General features: G+C 42.9%; 1 protein-coding gene and 2 non-coding genes across 3 annotated transcripts; all 3 read left to right on the top strand.

Moving 5' to 3' along the window:
- The first annotated feature begins 771 nt into the window (after positions 1 to 771).
- Positions 772 to 15621, top strand: slc7a6os (solute carrier family 7 member 6 opposite strand). The gene is made up of 5 exons (XM_063189144.1): positions 772 to 1053; positions 2825 to 3175; positions 4312 to 4518; positions 10687 to 10822; positions 15002 to 15621. Exons 1-5 carry the CDS (start codon positions 865 to 867, stop codon positions 15118 to 15120), a joined length of 1002 nt encoding a protein of 333 aa, XP_063045214.1. The 5' UTR covers positions 772 to 864; the 3' UTR covers positions 15121 to 15621.
- LOC134439421 (small nucleolar RNA SNORA24) lies at positions 3938 to 4061 on the top strand. Its single transcript, XR_010032764.1, has one exon. It is a non-coding gene; the product is annotated as a small nucleolar RNA SNORA24 (small nucleolar RNA).
- Positions 9173 to 9297, top strand: LOC134439422 (small nucleolar RNA SNORA24). The gene has a single exon (XR_010032765.1). It is a non-coding gene; the product is annotated as a small nucleolar RNA SNORA24 (small nucleolar RNA).
- Positions 15622 to 16808: the final 1187 nt, after the last annotated feature.

Genomic DNA, 16808 nt, shown 5'->3' on the forward strand with positions numbered 1-16808 from the left:
GGCCAGAATTGCTACCTGTGCGTGAAATGACTACATAGAGCTCAGACATAGACAGCACTTACAACTATTAACTCTCACTCTCTCTCTCTCTCTCTCTCTCTCTCTCTCTCTCTCTCTCTCTCTCTCTCTCTCTCTCTCTCTCTCTCTCTCTGTGTGTGTGTGTGTGTGTGTGTGTGTGTGTGTGTGTGTGTGTGTGTGTGTGTGTGTGTGTGTGTGTGTGTGTGTGTGTGTGGGCTACAAAGGCGTTTTGAATAATAAAGACGTCTTAATGGCATGGGGACGTGGCTTACAAATAGGCCTACATTGATTATGCCTCTAGGCTACATTTCCTTATCATCCTGATGGAACGCTATTGAAATGTCACCAACTAGTAGGCTAATTAACCACATCAGAACTCTGTTGGCCAATACACATCGCTGGACATAGGCCTAGTTTTGGAAAGGCCAATCAATTTTCAAACTCATAACATCATTATCATCATCATATTTCATGAACATATGAAATGCAGTTTAGTAATAATTTGGTGGAAAAGGAGAACAATTTCAAAGAATTTCTGGGACGTTTTAGTCCAAAAAGAGGTAGGCTACTGAGGATTATGGTATGGCACGGTTGCGCATGGGAGTGTTGCGCATGGAACTTGTTTTGGTCTCAAGCGACCTCCAATGGATATAGGCAGCCATTGCAGCATTTCAGATTGATTTTAGCATATGCCAAGTCAGTAGGTGGCAGCATTTTATTAGTAACACCACATGTTTCAAATGCAATGTTGTGGGCGAAGAAGTAACCATCAGAGACGACTGAAAAAACGACCAGTAAACATCCTGCTTATCTGGCGCCGTGAGCTAACCTACTTTGTGTGACAGCATGGATCCTAGCACCACCATTCTTCGGGTGAAAAGGAAGCGAGGAACTGACCCCGCAGATGCTTTATTGTTGGCATGCAAACGAATTCGACCCGAATCCACAACACAGCCTCCAGGGGAGACTGTTCCTGAACCTGATACGAAGATAGAAAATTCTGTCTTCAAACTAGTAGCTACAGTAGCATCACAGGTAACGTTCGCCCTGCCACGCTAGCCAATATAGCTATCAGTGCTAGTGAGACAACATAGCCATGCAACTTATTGCAGACTAATGGAAAATGTCGCGACTGTTTTGCTGTCTTTCGGTCGACGTATCTGACTGTAGAAACATGACACGTAGAATTAAGTTAATTGCGTAATCTCATTGTTGTAGAAATATAGATATTGGATTGTTTCACAGCATTTTCATATACCAAACCTTATTGTATAAAGCGGTGACGTCAAAGACTAGCATGCTAACAAGCTAAACGCCCGATGTTTGCAAATGCTAAACAACCAGTGACGTTAGCCAAGTTTGTGTAAAAAAACAAAAACTGTACCATTCTGAAGAACCTTCTCTCTCGGGTAAATTCCTACAAAACAATAATGGATGACAACATATTTGCCATTATGTTTGACGAATGTAATTTTGTGGACACACATTTTAGGCTATCGTCGCTGAAGGATACATTTGGATACATTTCAGGCAGTGCAGGTGTGTTGCCAATGTGCTCGTGCCATCCATTTAATGACAACCAGTTATGGACGTAGTTTAGAACTGGTCAGTGCAACCAGCCCGTCGTTGTCTCCTATGGGCAGACGTAATGTTTCGGAATTAGGTATTATTCTCAAAGCTAGCAAGTAACTAGAATTAGGTTTTTTTGTTGTTGTTGACATGAACGTGTCGTGGTGTCTGTCGACTATGGCTTGGTCATATACAACAACTTACCGTAGCCTATAGGTGTATGGCCGTATGATCATTAGCCTTTTTGTGAAATTAAAGGAACTCGATCCAGTTTGCCTTGCAGAGGGAAAACTAAATGTCTGCAACTTCTGGCTGTTGGACTTTCCACAAACACAAGCACGAAATAATATGTCACTCATACACTGCAGGTGTTCATTCTCGTAACATGAATTTAATAGTGCCAGTTGCCGCACAACATCGTCTCCTTCAGGATCCACACTTCCCAGTCTATCCAGTCCCACATCATGTCTGGAAAAGATTTTTTTAGTAGTGTGAGCAAAGAGATGGGGCACATAGCAGCTTTAATATTTTATCAGGTGCAAACACGCGACTACCTCATCTTCAGATAGGCCTACTAGCCATGTCCTACTATTGTGTTGCACCTGCCAGCTGATGGATGATGCAGAGTACCAACGTAACACACATTTTTAGTCCTCATCTATTAAAATCTCTGATGGGTATGGGCCTTTTTCACTTGACGTCAGACACCGTTCATTCATTGCATAATGTAGCATTGAAATAGTTATGTTTAATCTGGTGGCATAGACATAACCATACACACCGATGCCTTCTACCTGAAACGGGTAGTCGTTTTTACGTGCTTTGCTTCAAAATCAAACTCGGTTGACACTGCAGTGTCACTGAGTCTAGTTCCCAAGTTAGTAAACAGACACCACCCCCACTGTACATGTACACCAGAAACAAGCAAAGCAGCAAGTTTATCATAACGATTCTGGCTTGTCAGCCTGGGACATTCCAAGATATTCCGCCGAACTCATAGCTCATTGCCATAATATTAGCTGACTTCATCACCATAGTATTAGCGGACTTAAATCACAAAAAAATGCTCTGATTGCCCAATTGATTTCACCCCCGGTGAATTCGCTTTGGTCACCCAATTTGCAGACAAAAGAGATATAATCAGTCGCTTTGGGGACTTTTGCAGCATACGGTTGGCTAATTCCAAGTAAATAACAACACACCCTAATCTTCCTCTTCCCTTCCCTTCCCTTCCCAGGATGCCCCAGTGCAGCCCCACGTGCAGGAGGCCCTGGCCAGGCCCCGCGTGGCTCATGCCCTCCGGCCCTCCACGGGCAGCTCCAAGAGGATCATGGGGGACCTGCGCAGCGCCAAGTGGAGCACCAGGCGAGAGGAGCGCTACCGCATCCTGTCCAGCCACCGCACCGGCCTCCCCGCACAGACACAGACACCGGCACCTCCCTCCACCGCCGCCGAGGAGTCTCGAGAGGAGGATGAGCAGCGAGAGGTGGCGCAGACAGAGGCGGTGGACCCCCGGCTCCCTCTAGGTGATGTGCAGGTGGTCGACCTTGTACATGAGGAGGAGGAGCACAGCAAGGCCCCCGGCAAGGTACGCCAAGCAGTTCTCATAACCTTTTTTGTGTAAGCATTTAGCAGAAAGTGAGGGCTCTAAATTGGGGCGGCTGTTATCAAAGTTTTCTATGGTTAAAAAAAGTGCCCCCTTAAGGGCCGTACACACACATCGCTTCTATTTACTAGCTACTCGCTTGCTCGCCTACTCGCCTCTCTGTCATGGAACGTTCGCTGAAAGTTCCCGCGGCTTTAACTGCCAATGAACAGCCGAGAAGTACCGAACTCTGCCTTCCAATTGGTTACTCGCTTACTCGCCTCGCTTGAAGATAAAATATTTTTAACTCTGGATCCGCCCACATCACATCGCTTGTACAGTACTCGCCTACTCGCCTGCTAGTCTCGCTGGAACACATTGACATTCTATTGAGTTCATTCGCTGAGCGAGTAACTAGCAGCGACGTGTGTCTACGGCCCTTTAAGATTTACCTCTGCCAAGGAGGTTATGTTTTCAGTAGCGTTTGTTTGTTTGTTTGTTTGTTTGTCTGTGTGTCAGCAGGATAAATCAAAGTTATGATCGAACTTTGATTACATTTTGTAGACTTTACAAAATTAAGGCAGAAAGAAAGACTTGAAAATAAAGAAAATAGGGTGTAACCCCATGGCCTTGGCAGAGGTTTGCACTCTTGAGTGCTTCTAGTTGGACATGTCATAAGCTTGCCAGGCTAATGGTCTGGTCACATTAGTAGGCCTATACCATTTTATACCGGTACTGTATTTGCTCTAACAATGAATCGCAGAGCCCCACATTACCATGGGAACTGTCTGTTGTGACTGGAGCCCTTCCTAGGTGTGGGAAAGCATCATCTTGCTTCTCTGAAACGGCCTGTGTGGCCATCACCATCTTGGCCACTAAAGAAGCAAGAGACATTACTCCCATTTCGTTTTTTTAAATATCTCTGTCTGCTGCAATAATGCATCTTGGTTGTAATTTTGAGCTGTTCACCTTATTTCTTTTCAGGATTAATACATCATCCCTACTCTACTACTACTAATAATAGTAGCAGTACTACTATTACCACCACTGCGACTGACCATCCATCCTTAAAAAAAAAGTTGCCAGTGCTTTCCTAAAGTGACACTGACTTATTGTCATTTCTTCGGCGCTCCTTACAGACGGTGACTCTCGATCCTGAGACCATCCTGTGCAACTCGGTGAAGCTGATCCGCGAGAAGCTGTCCGTGTCTGGGGAGCAGCTGGGCCTGGAGCACAGAGAGAAGGAGGACGACTATGTGTACGACCTGTACTACCAGGAGACCGTGGCCCCCGGCTGGATACAGGACATCCTGTCAGTGCGGCCCTACCAGGACGAGGGCGAGCTGGTGAGCATTATGGTTATCTAGCACTGCTGTTTTTTGTTTCTTTTTTTAAGGTATGTCTTTATTTTCTGTATGTCTTTTATTTTTTTAAGGTATGCCTTTATTATTTAGGATGGTGAATAGGGCTGTAACAATATTGTATCGAATCGAGAAATCGTGATACACAGACTCACAATACTGTATCGTGATACAAGGAGGCAGTATCATGATACACCCTTTCAAAGTTTTGACACCCTCAGTCCAGAAAACTACCACATGATATGAAGTGATGGTGCCTCCAAGCTTCAAATCATCATCAATTTCATAGTTAAACTGTTTGAAATTATTTGTAACCTATTCTACCTACAATCTGTTATAGTTTTATTCATAACTTTGTTTTATAACATCGGCAAATGTGCAATCGTGGCGTGTATCGAACCGTAGGTCAAAATTCGTTATACGAACTGAGTTGTGAGTTGAGTGTATCATTACAGCCCTAATGGTGAAGGACAGACAGGGTCTCCGTGGATCCTTAAAAAGTCTTATAAAGTCTTACTTTTAATATTTGTTTTTTAAGGTCTTATAAAGCATTATATTTCGCCAATTTTTGGAAGTGTGGTATTATATTTACGTGGGAGGTCTTATATTTCATCTGGGTAGCTTGAGTGTAAGAAAAAGGTCTATTTTTTGACGCTATAAACCTTATTTAACCGGCATACGTCCCTTATCAAGATGCGGAAAAGTAGATGAAACTGATCTGTGTTTGTGGCGCAGCGCAGCCCGCTGGCCACACAGCGGGGGGCAGCCGCAGACCTGTGGGCGCAGCGTCTAGCCTACTTGCATGTTCTAGTAGAAACAGTCGAAAAAGTGGTCGAAAAAATATGAACGTGAATCGAGATGGGTAGATAGATGCACGTTCAGTGTAATGTGGCTTGAGGACAAGAAATAAAACGGTTAGCTGCTATCCAAAGCAACGTCGGAATATGAAGCTTGATGTTAACTGTGTCGGGAGGACGCCTAATCAGTCGTTGAGTGTAAGTTTTAAATTTTGTCTATCGTAAGCATGTTAGACATGCCCTCGCGTTTGGGTAGAAGCGTTTGCTAAATGTAAAGGGTTAATTTCAAGTCCATTATGACCGTATTTGAAAATAATTGTTCCTTCATACAATAGCCTACACTTTCAAAATCGCCTCCAGATACGTGACAGGCTATTTGAGGCCTCTGTCAAATGCAAAATGATTTCGTTAACATGATGGCAGCATGAGGAAGTGAGCGTGAGGCAATACGAAATCGGATGAGTAACAGAATATGTACAAAGCCAATGATCTGGCGAGGTGCGTAATGTCCAAATCGGTAACCAGATGGGCAACGGTAAAGGGGCTAAATGCTTGTTATGGACATGCTGGAAATCGCTTCCAAGTCGTGCGCTGTTTCTTGCTCCCATCTAGAGAACAACAAACTACAGACAGGCTAAGCTCAAAGTAGAACGCTTGCTTCTGCTACCCGTCTCTGATAAAGCGAGCTGGAGGAGGCCTGGGCAAAAAATCGATGTGATTTTAAAATCGAGTTTGAACGTCAAATCGATTTGTTTTTTGAGAAATCGCGTTAATACGATTTTTAAAAAAATCCTCTGTCCCTATGCAGTTTATGTATCCAAGCGCACAGCGCACGCATTACGTTCGCCAAGACCTCCGGAGACGTAGGCCTACCTAGTGCATTCTCTGTGTCTCCTCCCCCATTACATGCACAAACAAACTAACCGTGGTGAGTGAAATTGTTAGCCTACACCAAAATATAACGGGTGAAATGAAACCGGTGAGGAATACGGGCTCCTGTTCAAAAAAGGTGACACTACCTCCTATCGTTTTGCCAATGATGAATACCAAACAGTAGGCCTACCACTTTGTAAATGTTGAATGACATGACAGTGTTGTCGTAACGTAAGCTGTAGCAGCCGGACTACAATCTTGTTTCAATATTTGAAACGGAAACATCTCGCGGAGAAAATGGCAAACAACTCTACCCCTACCACGACGAGTAAGGTGGAAAGCAATCACCGATGCAATTAGCTTAGAACTACCTACTACGGACATGCTTCCAATTTATTCGGCGGAGAAGAGAGGTTTTCAACATATGCTTAAAGTTTTGGATGCGCTGCTTCCTCGCCTGTATCTTAACCAACATATGCGAGTTGAAAGGAATCTCTCTCCCTCCCTCTCTCGCTCGCTCACACACACACACACACACACACACACACACACACACACACACACACACACACACACCAAGCACACGGAGCACTCGGTCTCTCGCGCGCTCTCTCTCCCCCTCTCTCCAAAGCCCCACTCGGACTGGACTTTAATGAGGAGACTAGTGGTAAAGTAATAATAACCGCGTCTGAACGCGCCATGTCAGTAAAGATAGCGGCGATATCGGTAAACTTCGCCGAGAGTTTTACCACCTGTGAAGCAGTCCGGAGAAATTACCCCCTGTAAAACTAGTGCTACTCCTGTGCGAATGCAACCCTATGATGTCTGATTAAATGCATGAAACGCGATATCTAATCTACTCAGGCTTGCAAACGTTGCCGTCTTGAAGTAAGCATTGTTTTAGGGTGTTGCTCCAAAATGTTTTCGCTGTGTTAACGCAGCAGTGTTCAGATGCATCGACATGTATTCAGACGCATTACCATGGGCTTTGATGGGTTGGGAAACCAGCAGGCAACCCTCACATTTTTGTTCTTTTGTTTTGTTCCCAATTGGTCATTTCTATTACTAGCAATGTTCTGAGATAAAATTACATTAGGCTATTTTGACCTGGAGTTCCCAAACGTTACTAGAGCCCTCCAGATACCGGTAGATTCCAGCCGCCCCCCTGACATCGGAGGTGCCACACAATTTTTTTCTGTGCACCCAGTTTCACACCTTGATAAAGCTTGTGTATTCTTAAGACCATTACTACTAGTACTACAGAAAGCATAACACATAAATATTGTAAAGAACAAAATTATTCCACTGGGACTATTTTTGGTTTATTTTGGCTGCTTAGGGGGGGGATTGAATCGAATCGTGAATCGAGTTTTTTAATGAAAAAATCTAGATTTTTTTTTTAGGGTGAATCGCCCAGCCCTAGCTGGAGGAGGAGAAACGGCACTCGGAGTAGTCGTACATTTAACCCTTTTGACACCAGGTGTCCTCTTTCCTAATAGCAAAGTGCATTCAACTATTTATCCATCAGAAATGATGAATTGTTGAGAAATTTTAATGTGTACATTTAAAGGCATTTGATGAACATTCATCTGATTTTGCCATAGGCCGAAAACATGCGTGGTACCCTCAATTAAATGCCAGTTCTCAGTTAACTGACCATATGCATGCATGGTGTCCTATAAGCCTACAGATCAGTTACACCTTGCTACTGCTTACACTGTGTTTACCCTAGGCTACACTATAAAAGCACAGTAGTCATATAATATTGTTTATTACATATAATTATGTACTAGGCCTACATTTCATTATAGCAATGCAAACTAATAACATTAGCAATATTGCAATGCCTCACCCCGAGCGGTGGTCTTATATTTTATCATCAGAGGTCTTATATTTGTCTTAAAAAGTCTTATATTTGGTGATCCAAAATGTGCAGAAACCCTAACAGATAGGAAATGTATTGGGAGAGAGAGAGGGAGGGACCCGTGCTGGAATCGAAACCCGGGTCGCTGTGAACACTTATCAAAAGAGAGTAAATGGTATCAGTGTAGTAATACTCTGCCATTGCGGTGGAGAGCAGTGCATTGTCATGTCTGTAGTATTGATGTGTTCTGCCTAAGAAATGTAAAGAATAGTGGCTATGTAGCAATGCAGGAAAAGAGCAAGAGAAGTGGCTATGCAACGTCATAGCATCATAAGTAAGTACGATAACACGCTGACTTGAGCCGTCTGTTGTGTTTGTGCACTATACCTTTGCATGTTGACTGGGCACAATTTCACAACAAATTTGCCATTTCCCTTGCTTGTTTCGCTTTTCTTGGCAAACGTAAAGCAGCAGAAACTTTGCTTTACATACTGCCAGGTTAGGGTTGGGCATGGTTTTGGTCAGGGCACAACAGAGCAGTTTTGCGTTTGGCAACAAAAAATACCCAGTCTGGGCCATAAAGCATTTCTGTATTCGTCCCAAGGAAGGTAAGCTGAAGGCAAAAGCAGTGAATGTGAACATTATCCGATGAGAGAGAAAACGGCGTCCCCATAGTGTTATTTCCGTGTTGCTGCTGGTGAGCAGAGTATTTACACGTCTATCTGGCATTACTGTAGGTAAGCAGAGTATTTACACGTCTATCTGGCATTACTGTAGGTAAGCAGAGTATTTACATGTCTATTTGGCAGTGATGCTGGTGAGTACTAAGCATAGTCACATGTCCAGCTGGCATTGCTGCTGGTGAATAGTGCATTGATGACATATCTAGCAGATGTAAACATGGTAGCACCATCCGACACCAGGTACCACACCAGGTACCATAGCAGGTACCACCATCAAATACATGTTATAAACAAACGCTTACCGAAATTGTTTAAACTTTGTACAGTGTCCATAAAGCACTGTAAGCTATTTCTACTTAATTACCTCAGCCTACGTAGAAAATATGATGATATGATACAACCGCTACTGACTATGAACAGAGCCCCACATTACCATGGGAACTGTCTTGTTGTGACTGGAGCCCTTCCTAGGTGTGGGAAAGCATCATCTTGCTTCTCTGAAACGGTCTGTGTGGTCATCACCATCTTGGCCACTAAAGAAGCAAGAGACAATACTCTTAATTTGGCCAATAACATGTAATTACTCATTAAAAGTCTGAAACTTTTTGACGTTGTTGAATTGTTGACTTTGTATGTATGCATTAGTTAATCAAAAACCTTGTTTTCCCCGAGGGGAAATTGGTTACGTACCGCCATTCCGACATAGATGCTGACGTTATCTATTTTTTCATGAAACTTACCATGGATTTTTCTTTTCAACATACCTCCATTCAGACACAGAGGTGAAGGCTTGGCAGAATGATTGCTCACTCACAGATGTTGACTGGCTGTTGGCTCATTGTTTATGATGAGTCATTATTGAACTGAAAGGAATGTATTGACATTTGATCAGATAGCAAATAGTTGATTGAATATAGCCTGTAAACAAAATTGTCTGTTGTAAACAAAGAAGCGTGTTGTAGTGAGATTTCGTGCAGGTCTTAAGCTGATGTCATGAAGGTTAAGTGTGTGTGTGTGTGTGTGTGCGCGCACGCGTAGCCTTGCCTTATCACTGCACATTGTAAATACCAGAAAAACAACTTGATGAAGGACAACGTTTCTTAATTGATTTTCAATCATAGACCTATTTATTTATCATGACCTGATCTTCTTGATGGCCTGACACGCCACCATATCAGCAATCAGACGGTATTAAGTTAAAAGACTTATATACTGTTAGTGTTGTTGAGCTATGCCATTATTTATTTTCGCAGTGCCAGCTGGCCCTTTTGCTGGATGCAAATTCAGCACGTCACTAGAGTTTGTTTCTCCAGGATATCCCGCACAGCATTAGCGGTGCGGATTTCTTATTATTGTATTGGTAGTTAAATAGTTAAAAGTAGGCCTACAGTTGTTACATGTAATACTTTAATCAACAACCTAAAAGTCTCCGTTATGTGTTATCCCTTCATGAAATAGGCTAGCGTAGCTTGTGTAGGGGCGAAAGTGTCTCACAACTTGAGGCATCTGCTGAGGATTTCAGCACCACACACGAACAGCTCCTATCTTAGGAGTTTGCAAGCCAGATCACGTAGGTATCAATGTGCCTATGGTAGCACGCTGTAGCTACTCCGAGGGCAAATATTGGAAATATTCAGCACCACACTCGCGCGGACAGCTCCCTGTAACAGCAACTTGGTGTCAGAATGTCAGTATGAAAAGGTGTCGGAATGGCGGTCAGCAAGAGAGGCAAACGAGGCATTTTATCTGCGTACAGACATGGCATGAAGTAGGAACAAACCCGAACACATTTATGTCCTAAATATTAACGAAAGACATTTGCACTCTAGAAGACAGGACCGGACAAACTATTCAATGATCCCAATCTCAAGTTTCACCTCTAAGGCCAAAATGCACTGGTGGTGGTTGATGTACTGTGTGTTTGTTTCTACTGCAGGTGCCTGAAGTGGTGGCGTGGGAGGAGGAGGTGTATGAGGATGAGGACGATGAGAATGAGGAGGCCAACTGGAGGAACGAGTACCCAGACGAGGAGGACAGCGATGTGGGCAGCGACGCAGAGGAGCGCTATGGAGGTGTGCACCTTTTACATGCCCCTTCTTTCTTTTTTTCTTTTAAAAAAAAAATAAAAATTGTGTCTTTTAGACTTTATTTGTGATAGTACAGTGAAGATGGTGACAGGAAGTGAGTGGGGAGAAAGAGATGGGTAAGGCCTGGCAAAGGACCCAGGCCGGGAATCGAACCCGGGTCGGCCACATAGTAGATGAGTGCCCCACCGTTAGGCCACGGCAGGGCCCCTTTCTTCTTTTTTTTAACTTTGAAAAATATTTTTAGGGGCTTTATGCGTTTTATTGCATAGGACAGGTTGAGGTGGCGAAGCGAAAGTGGGAGCATCGGGAAATCACCTCGGCCGCAATCAATCCTTCCCGGTGTGACGGTCAATGCCCCACCGTATGTGCCAGGGCCTGGACCTTGCAGGCCCTTTTATTCATTAAAGAGTTCTCAGCAGGGTTGCAGACTGTTTTGGCTTGGACCTGGACAAGTTCATCTGAAAGGGCCCCCCAACCAATACATGTAGTGTAATGAGGACCTTGTTGTGGGCCCCCTCTATGCCTCTAGGCAACTGACCCCTCTGTCCCACTTGTCGGCGTTCTTGGCTCTCACCGACACATGTCATGTAGTTTCCCTGAGGATCAGACATGTACAGTACAGTTACCCCATCCTCCCAGGTTCCCTTAGAGGGGGGCCAAAGTAAAAAAAAAAAGTAAAAGAAAACTTCCAAATTTGATCCAACCTGCGCAGAAACGAATGCATCACTCTGTAGCAACTGTAGACCGGTTAATCTGTGAAGTTACTCGTGTTGGAACAAAAGTATGGCAGGTTTATTTATTTTACTTTTTGCAAGACATTTACTTGTCACCTTTTGAAAGGCTCCTACCTACACTACGGTTTGTACTAGGGATGCAAATTATCGATTAATTCATTAATCATTAGTTGATAGTGTTATCGATCGACTTTCGATTAATTGATAAGCGGCGTTTTTTCACCTGAATTTCATAGGGCCTTTTAAAATATCAGCTAAATAGTTAAAACACTGAGTTCAAAAAGTATATTGTTATATTAAATTATATTATGAGAATTATATTATGATCATTAAGCCCATATTGTATTTTATTGTATGATGTTATATTATATTATTATAATATAATTATAATTATGCATTAGGAAAAGAAAGCTGTTTTCTATGGCATCTCCACACCACCTTTGGGGAGGCATTGCCTTCACCCAGGAGTGAACTAGTAGCCCCACGCCCCCCTCTGTCGCCTTGCCTATATGACAGACAACGTTAAGTGAAACGTGATCAGACTCAGGACTTGTCTGCATATGTTTCAGCCAACCACAAGCATTTTAATTTAATACGCTTCAAAATAAAGAAATGCTATATGTTGGGTAGTGTGTTGTTGTCCATAATGGATAGTAATGTCAACAAAGTTCGTTTCTGAACAAAAAAAAAGTTATTTCCTGTGTCTGTAAGGAGAGCTAATAAGCTAACAGGCTCCATTGAGAATGAATGGAGCTATGACAACACTTACAGCTAACAAGGATTCACCTGAAATTGAACAGATGGTGCTCCTCTTCATGCATGGTCGTATATATTCATGCCCAGTTCAGCTAATACTAGTCTTGATATCTGACAGGGTGTAGTGATTAAAATTACAGCTCACAATTTGAAATGACTACGTTTGTGATTTCGCTAGTTAGCACGCTAAGCTAACCTAGCAAGCTTAACCCTACAGTAAAATGCTGCTTGCAGTGACATTTGCCTGTCTTGAAAAATCGGTTTTCTCATAATCCAAGTAGTAACAACTTACACCATCTGACTTGGCATAATCACAGATTCAAGTACACATCTCCAAAAGACCCACAAGAACTCTAGAAGTTGCAATGACGATTTAATAGATAAAATCTGCGCACCATGGATTTGAGTAGGACTAGAACTAGAACCACTCAACAGTCTCTAGCGCCCTCTAGCGGTTAATCGCGATTAATACATTTTAATCGAGCAACCTCTTGCTCGACAACTAATCTAAAGTCGATTAATCATTTGCATCCCTAGTTTGTACTTAATGCAGTTGAGTAATAGAGCACCAGTGTATGATCTAAATATCCGCGTGTCGTGTGGCGTCTCTACACACTGCTCTCCAATGACAAGACTAGTCAGTTAATCATGTCTCCTGCTGGGCTGCATCCAGGGTGCCTTGACCCTCAGGCTTTACAGCTGTCGGCTCATTAAGACCCCTACATTAACTACACTAACTTAGACCCCCTGCAGAAACATAACCCTGATGCTAAGTGGACTACGTGTTGGTAGAGTGTGGTCAGTAGCATGACATTAGCTCTAAGCCGTGAGTGTGCATGTTATGTTGGTGAAGATACAAAACGGACACTTGATGGGTTCAAAATATGCATTACGATGAATAAGCTGAAAGCCATGAACAAAGAGCATGCATGAAATATAAAAAACAAAATGCTTTAATTCAGTTTCCACATGTTTTTCTTTATAGTTAGGTGTGTGTGTGTGTGTGTGTGTGTGTGTGTGTGTGTGTGTGTGTGTGTGTGTGTGTGTGTGTGTGTGTGTGTGTGTGTGTGTGTGTGTGTGTGTGTGTGTGTGTGTGTGTGTGTGTGTGTGTGTGTGTGTGTGTGTGTGTGTGTGTGTGTTTGTTGTGTCTATTATTGGTAGTCGTCATATTTGGAGAGGGAGGTGTTGTTCAGGCATGAAAATCCCTCACCTTTCGGCGAAATTCGCCGTTTTGAAATCAAAATGGGTCATTTCTGTGAATCGTGTAGATCCGAGGAGAAAAAAATTGGGGGGGGGGGGTCAAGCGAGGAGAAAACTGTAGCGCCAACTTACTGTAGGTCTATCATTAACTAGCGCTCTAACGCAGAAAACTTCATACAGTTTCAGAAGAGATTCCACAACTGACAATGACGTTTGACCAATCACAACATTTGTTGCTGTCGGCACAGCCAATAAAGTGAACGAGCACAATCTAAGTCCCGCCCGTCATACTTGTCTTTGAAAGCCCAGTTTTAAACAGGTGATGCTTTGGTCTGCGGGGCTGGCGTAGTTGTATTAAATATCTTTCTTTATAGTTCTAGAACATCTCTCAAATGTCCAAACGATCTGTCACAGATAGTCTACACGTTTCCCATAGAGGTGGCTATTTGAGATCATGATACTTGTTATGAGATGAGACAAGACGCAAGCATTTTGATGAGAAGTGAGTGGATGTAGTTAGCCACAGTGGGTAAGCTGTTTTTCCTAATAATTTGAAACCGCATTTGCCCTGCCCACGTGACAAAATTATTTATTCTCAAAAGAGCTCCGTTAATGAAAGCTTGGGTAGGCCTACGGCACGTTTTCCTGACGGCTATTTTAACGGATCTGTGCGCTACGAAATGGCGAAAGTATCTAGTAGGCACTACAGAGAAGAAGCGCATGTAGGCTACGCGAGGCATCCAACATCATGCTTCGAATCATATGCTGCGGCTTCTTATAGCACGCACGAGAGAGGGAGAGGGAGAAAGAGCGAAGCCTAACTTAGTCAATCGTTTGACACGGGACAAAATGTTATAGGAATCATGCCACGTTTTTTTGTAATCCCTTGGTAGCCTACATCTATCTATCTATCTATCTATCTATCTATCTATCTATCTATCTATCTATCTATCTATCTATCTATCTATCTATCTATCTATCTATCTATCTATCTATCTATCTATCTGCCCCCCCCATCAGACATGACAGCATGACAATCATGAAGTAACGAAGATGGTTGTCAGTTCTTTATGTTCACTGTCCCTGGGTTGCTACAATATGCTCAAAATTCATCATTTAAAGACGGTTTTAGCTCAATTTTCTCCCATGGGAGAGCATGCCCCCAGACCCCCCTAGTATGACTCTTATACAACACTATCCCCCAAAAAAGCAACTGCACACCACACATGCGCACGCACCGCTGCAGCACACGCGCCGCCCCGTGCCACCGCGCCACGCCGCATCTTTCTCACCTTTTTCACCCCTGATCCGTTTTCATGCCTGGTTGTTTGTACCCTTAAACCTGCTTTTATTTTGAGACCCACATTGGATTGTGACTTGGCATCATTATATCTGTAACATTCATTTGCATACTGTATGTACATATTATGAATTGCGGACATAAATAAAGTAGTTAAAATGTGTGTGTTGTCAGGTGGCTGGGACGAGGAGCATTCGTACAGCAGGAGGACATGGGAGCGCTACCAGCGGGAGGTGCTGAGGGAGTTGGGGGACGATGACGACGACGAGGACAAAGACTTAGACTCCGACTGAGGCCCTCGTCTGTCTGTTTGGCCACCCGTCTGCCTGCCTGCCTGCCTGCGCGAGTGTGTGTGTTTGTTCCCGTCTGCTTGCTTCTGTGTGTGAAAGAGGGGCCATTTCTACTGCGTGAAGTTTTTGTGAGAGTTAATGTTGTGCAAAACAAAGTGTATGTTGCGTGCGCGTGCGTGTGTTTCTGGGTGTGTTAGATTTCTCCTCTGTGTAGGTAGTGAGGTTTGTTTGTGTTTGCGCTGTTTGTGGAGGAGAGGAGTGGTGGTGACATGATGCGTGTGTTTTTTCTCATGAGCTGTGGTGAAGTGCATGTGTGTGTATTAGTATGCGTATGATGGTAGTATGATTTTGTGGAAGCGTGGAGTGCTCTTTCTGTTGTGTGTATGTTCTGATGTTGTGTTTGTACTGACATTAACCCATTCATTCCACATGGGGTTCAAAACACTTTAAACCTTTTGTAAATATGTAGATGTATATTAAAAATAATAAAGCATTCAAAATAAATGTTATGATTCCAAAGAGCAGTTTTTTCACATTGCATGGTGAACGATGACTGACAGGAGCACAACGGTGTTCAGTGTGTGTGGAGTAGATCAGTAGTTTCTTAACTGGTGGGTTGGGACCCAAAAGTGGGTCGCGGAGCTGTGTAGTAAAAATGTATGAAATCGAGCCTTGTATTGCCAGTCACAGAAATGTAGATGTGGTACTGAATAAATTACTGTGATGTCAAAGACTGAGTGAAACTGAGTTGATTCTCCTCTCCACTAGTTGATAGACATGTTTTATGTCAGCATACAATGCAAATGCAGATGCATATTATGAAACGCATGGCATGGGTGATAATTAAGCTATATGAAGTTTCCGACAGTGCAACAAAATATTGAGTCACAATGTAATGACCATGGAAAATTATGGGTCCCATTCCAACTAGAGTAGATGACTCCATACACATTGGCGCAATGAAAAGATTTTTGCTTGCATTCACTACTGCTTCCATAGGCCTACATTTCAGTAGTCACTGAAGCAGTCTTAAACCGCTGACATTCCTTTTCTCTAACGGGTTCTGATTTAAGGATTTCATTCTGCGTTTCAATCCAGTCTTTCCCAAGTTAAGAGAAATAAGACACCTTTGAAAAATGTCCCTTTGTTTTATAAATGGGGCCAGGGAATTCCTGTAACGTCATAACATTTTAATCCAGGCTGTTCCAATGGACAGTCGGAGAATTGTATACTTTTGCAAGCGAAGTCAGGGAATATTCATTAAGGATCAATAGCTAAATAGTTATGCATCATTCTGCCAATCATTTATTTTGCCTCGAACCTCGCAGTGAACTGTCCATCTCTGAATGCCTAATAAAAAACTGAAAACATTACTTTTCAAGAAGTGCACTGTAATGATTTATGTAGGTTAGGATTATAACTGGTTGACAGTCATTATATTGGATATCTTCTCAAAGGAAGCCACAGAAACTCAGATTTTAATTATACATTTCAAGTTCAGGGAAAGTCATGAAATCTTATATTGGAGGGAAAGTCTGTAGGCCAAAGAATGTTCCAAGTCGGTCAAATGGTGCATTTTTAATCGAAATTGAGTAATTTCAAAATGACCAATCCATTTTCAATTGAACAGGATTTAAAAGCCAAGAATACTATACATTTTCTTGATCAGTAAAACAAATGATCCCGACACA

Source organism: Engraulis encrasicolus, chromosome 22 (assembly GCF_034702125.1).
Source record: "Engraulis encrasicolus isolate BLACKSEA-1 chromosome 22, IST_EnEncr_1.0, whole genome shotgun sequence".
NCBI classification, from domain to species: Eukaryota; Metazoa; Chordata; class Actinopteri; order Clupeiformes; family Engraulidae; genus Engraulis; species Engraulis encrasicolus.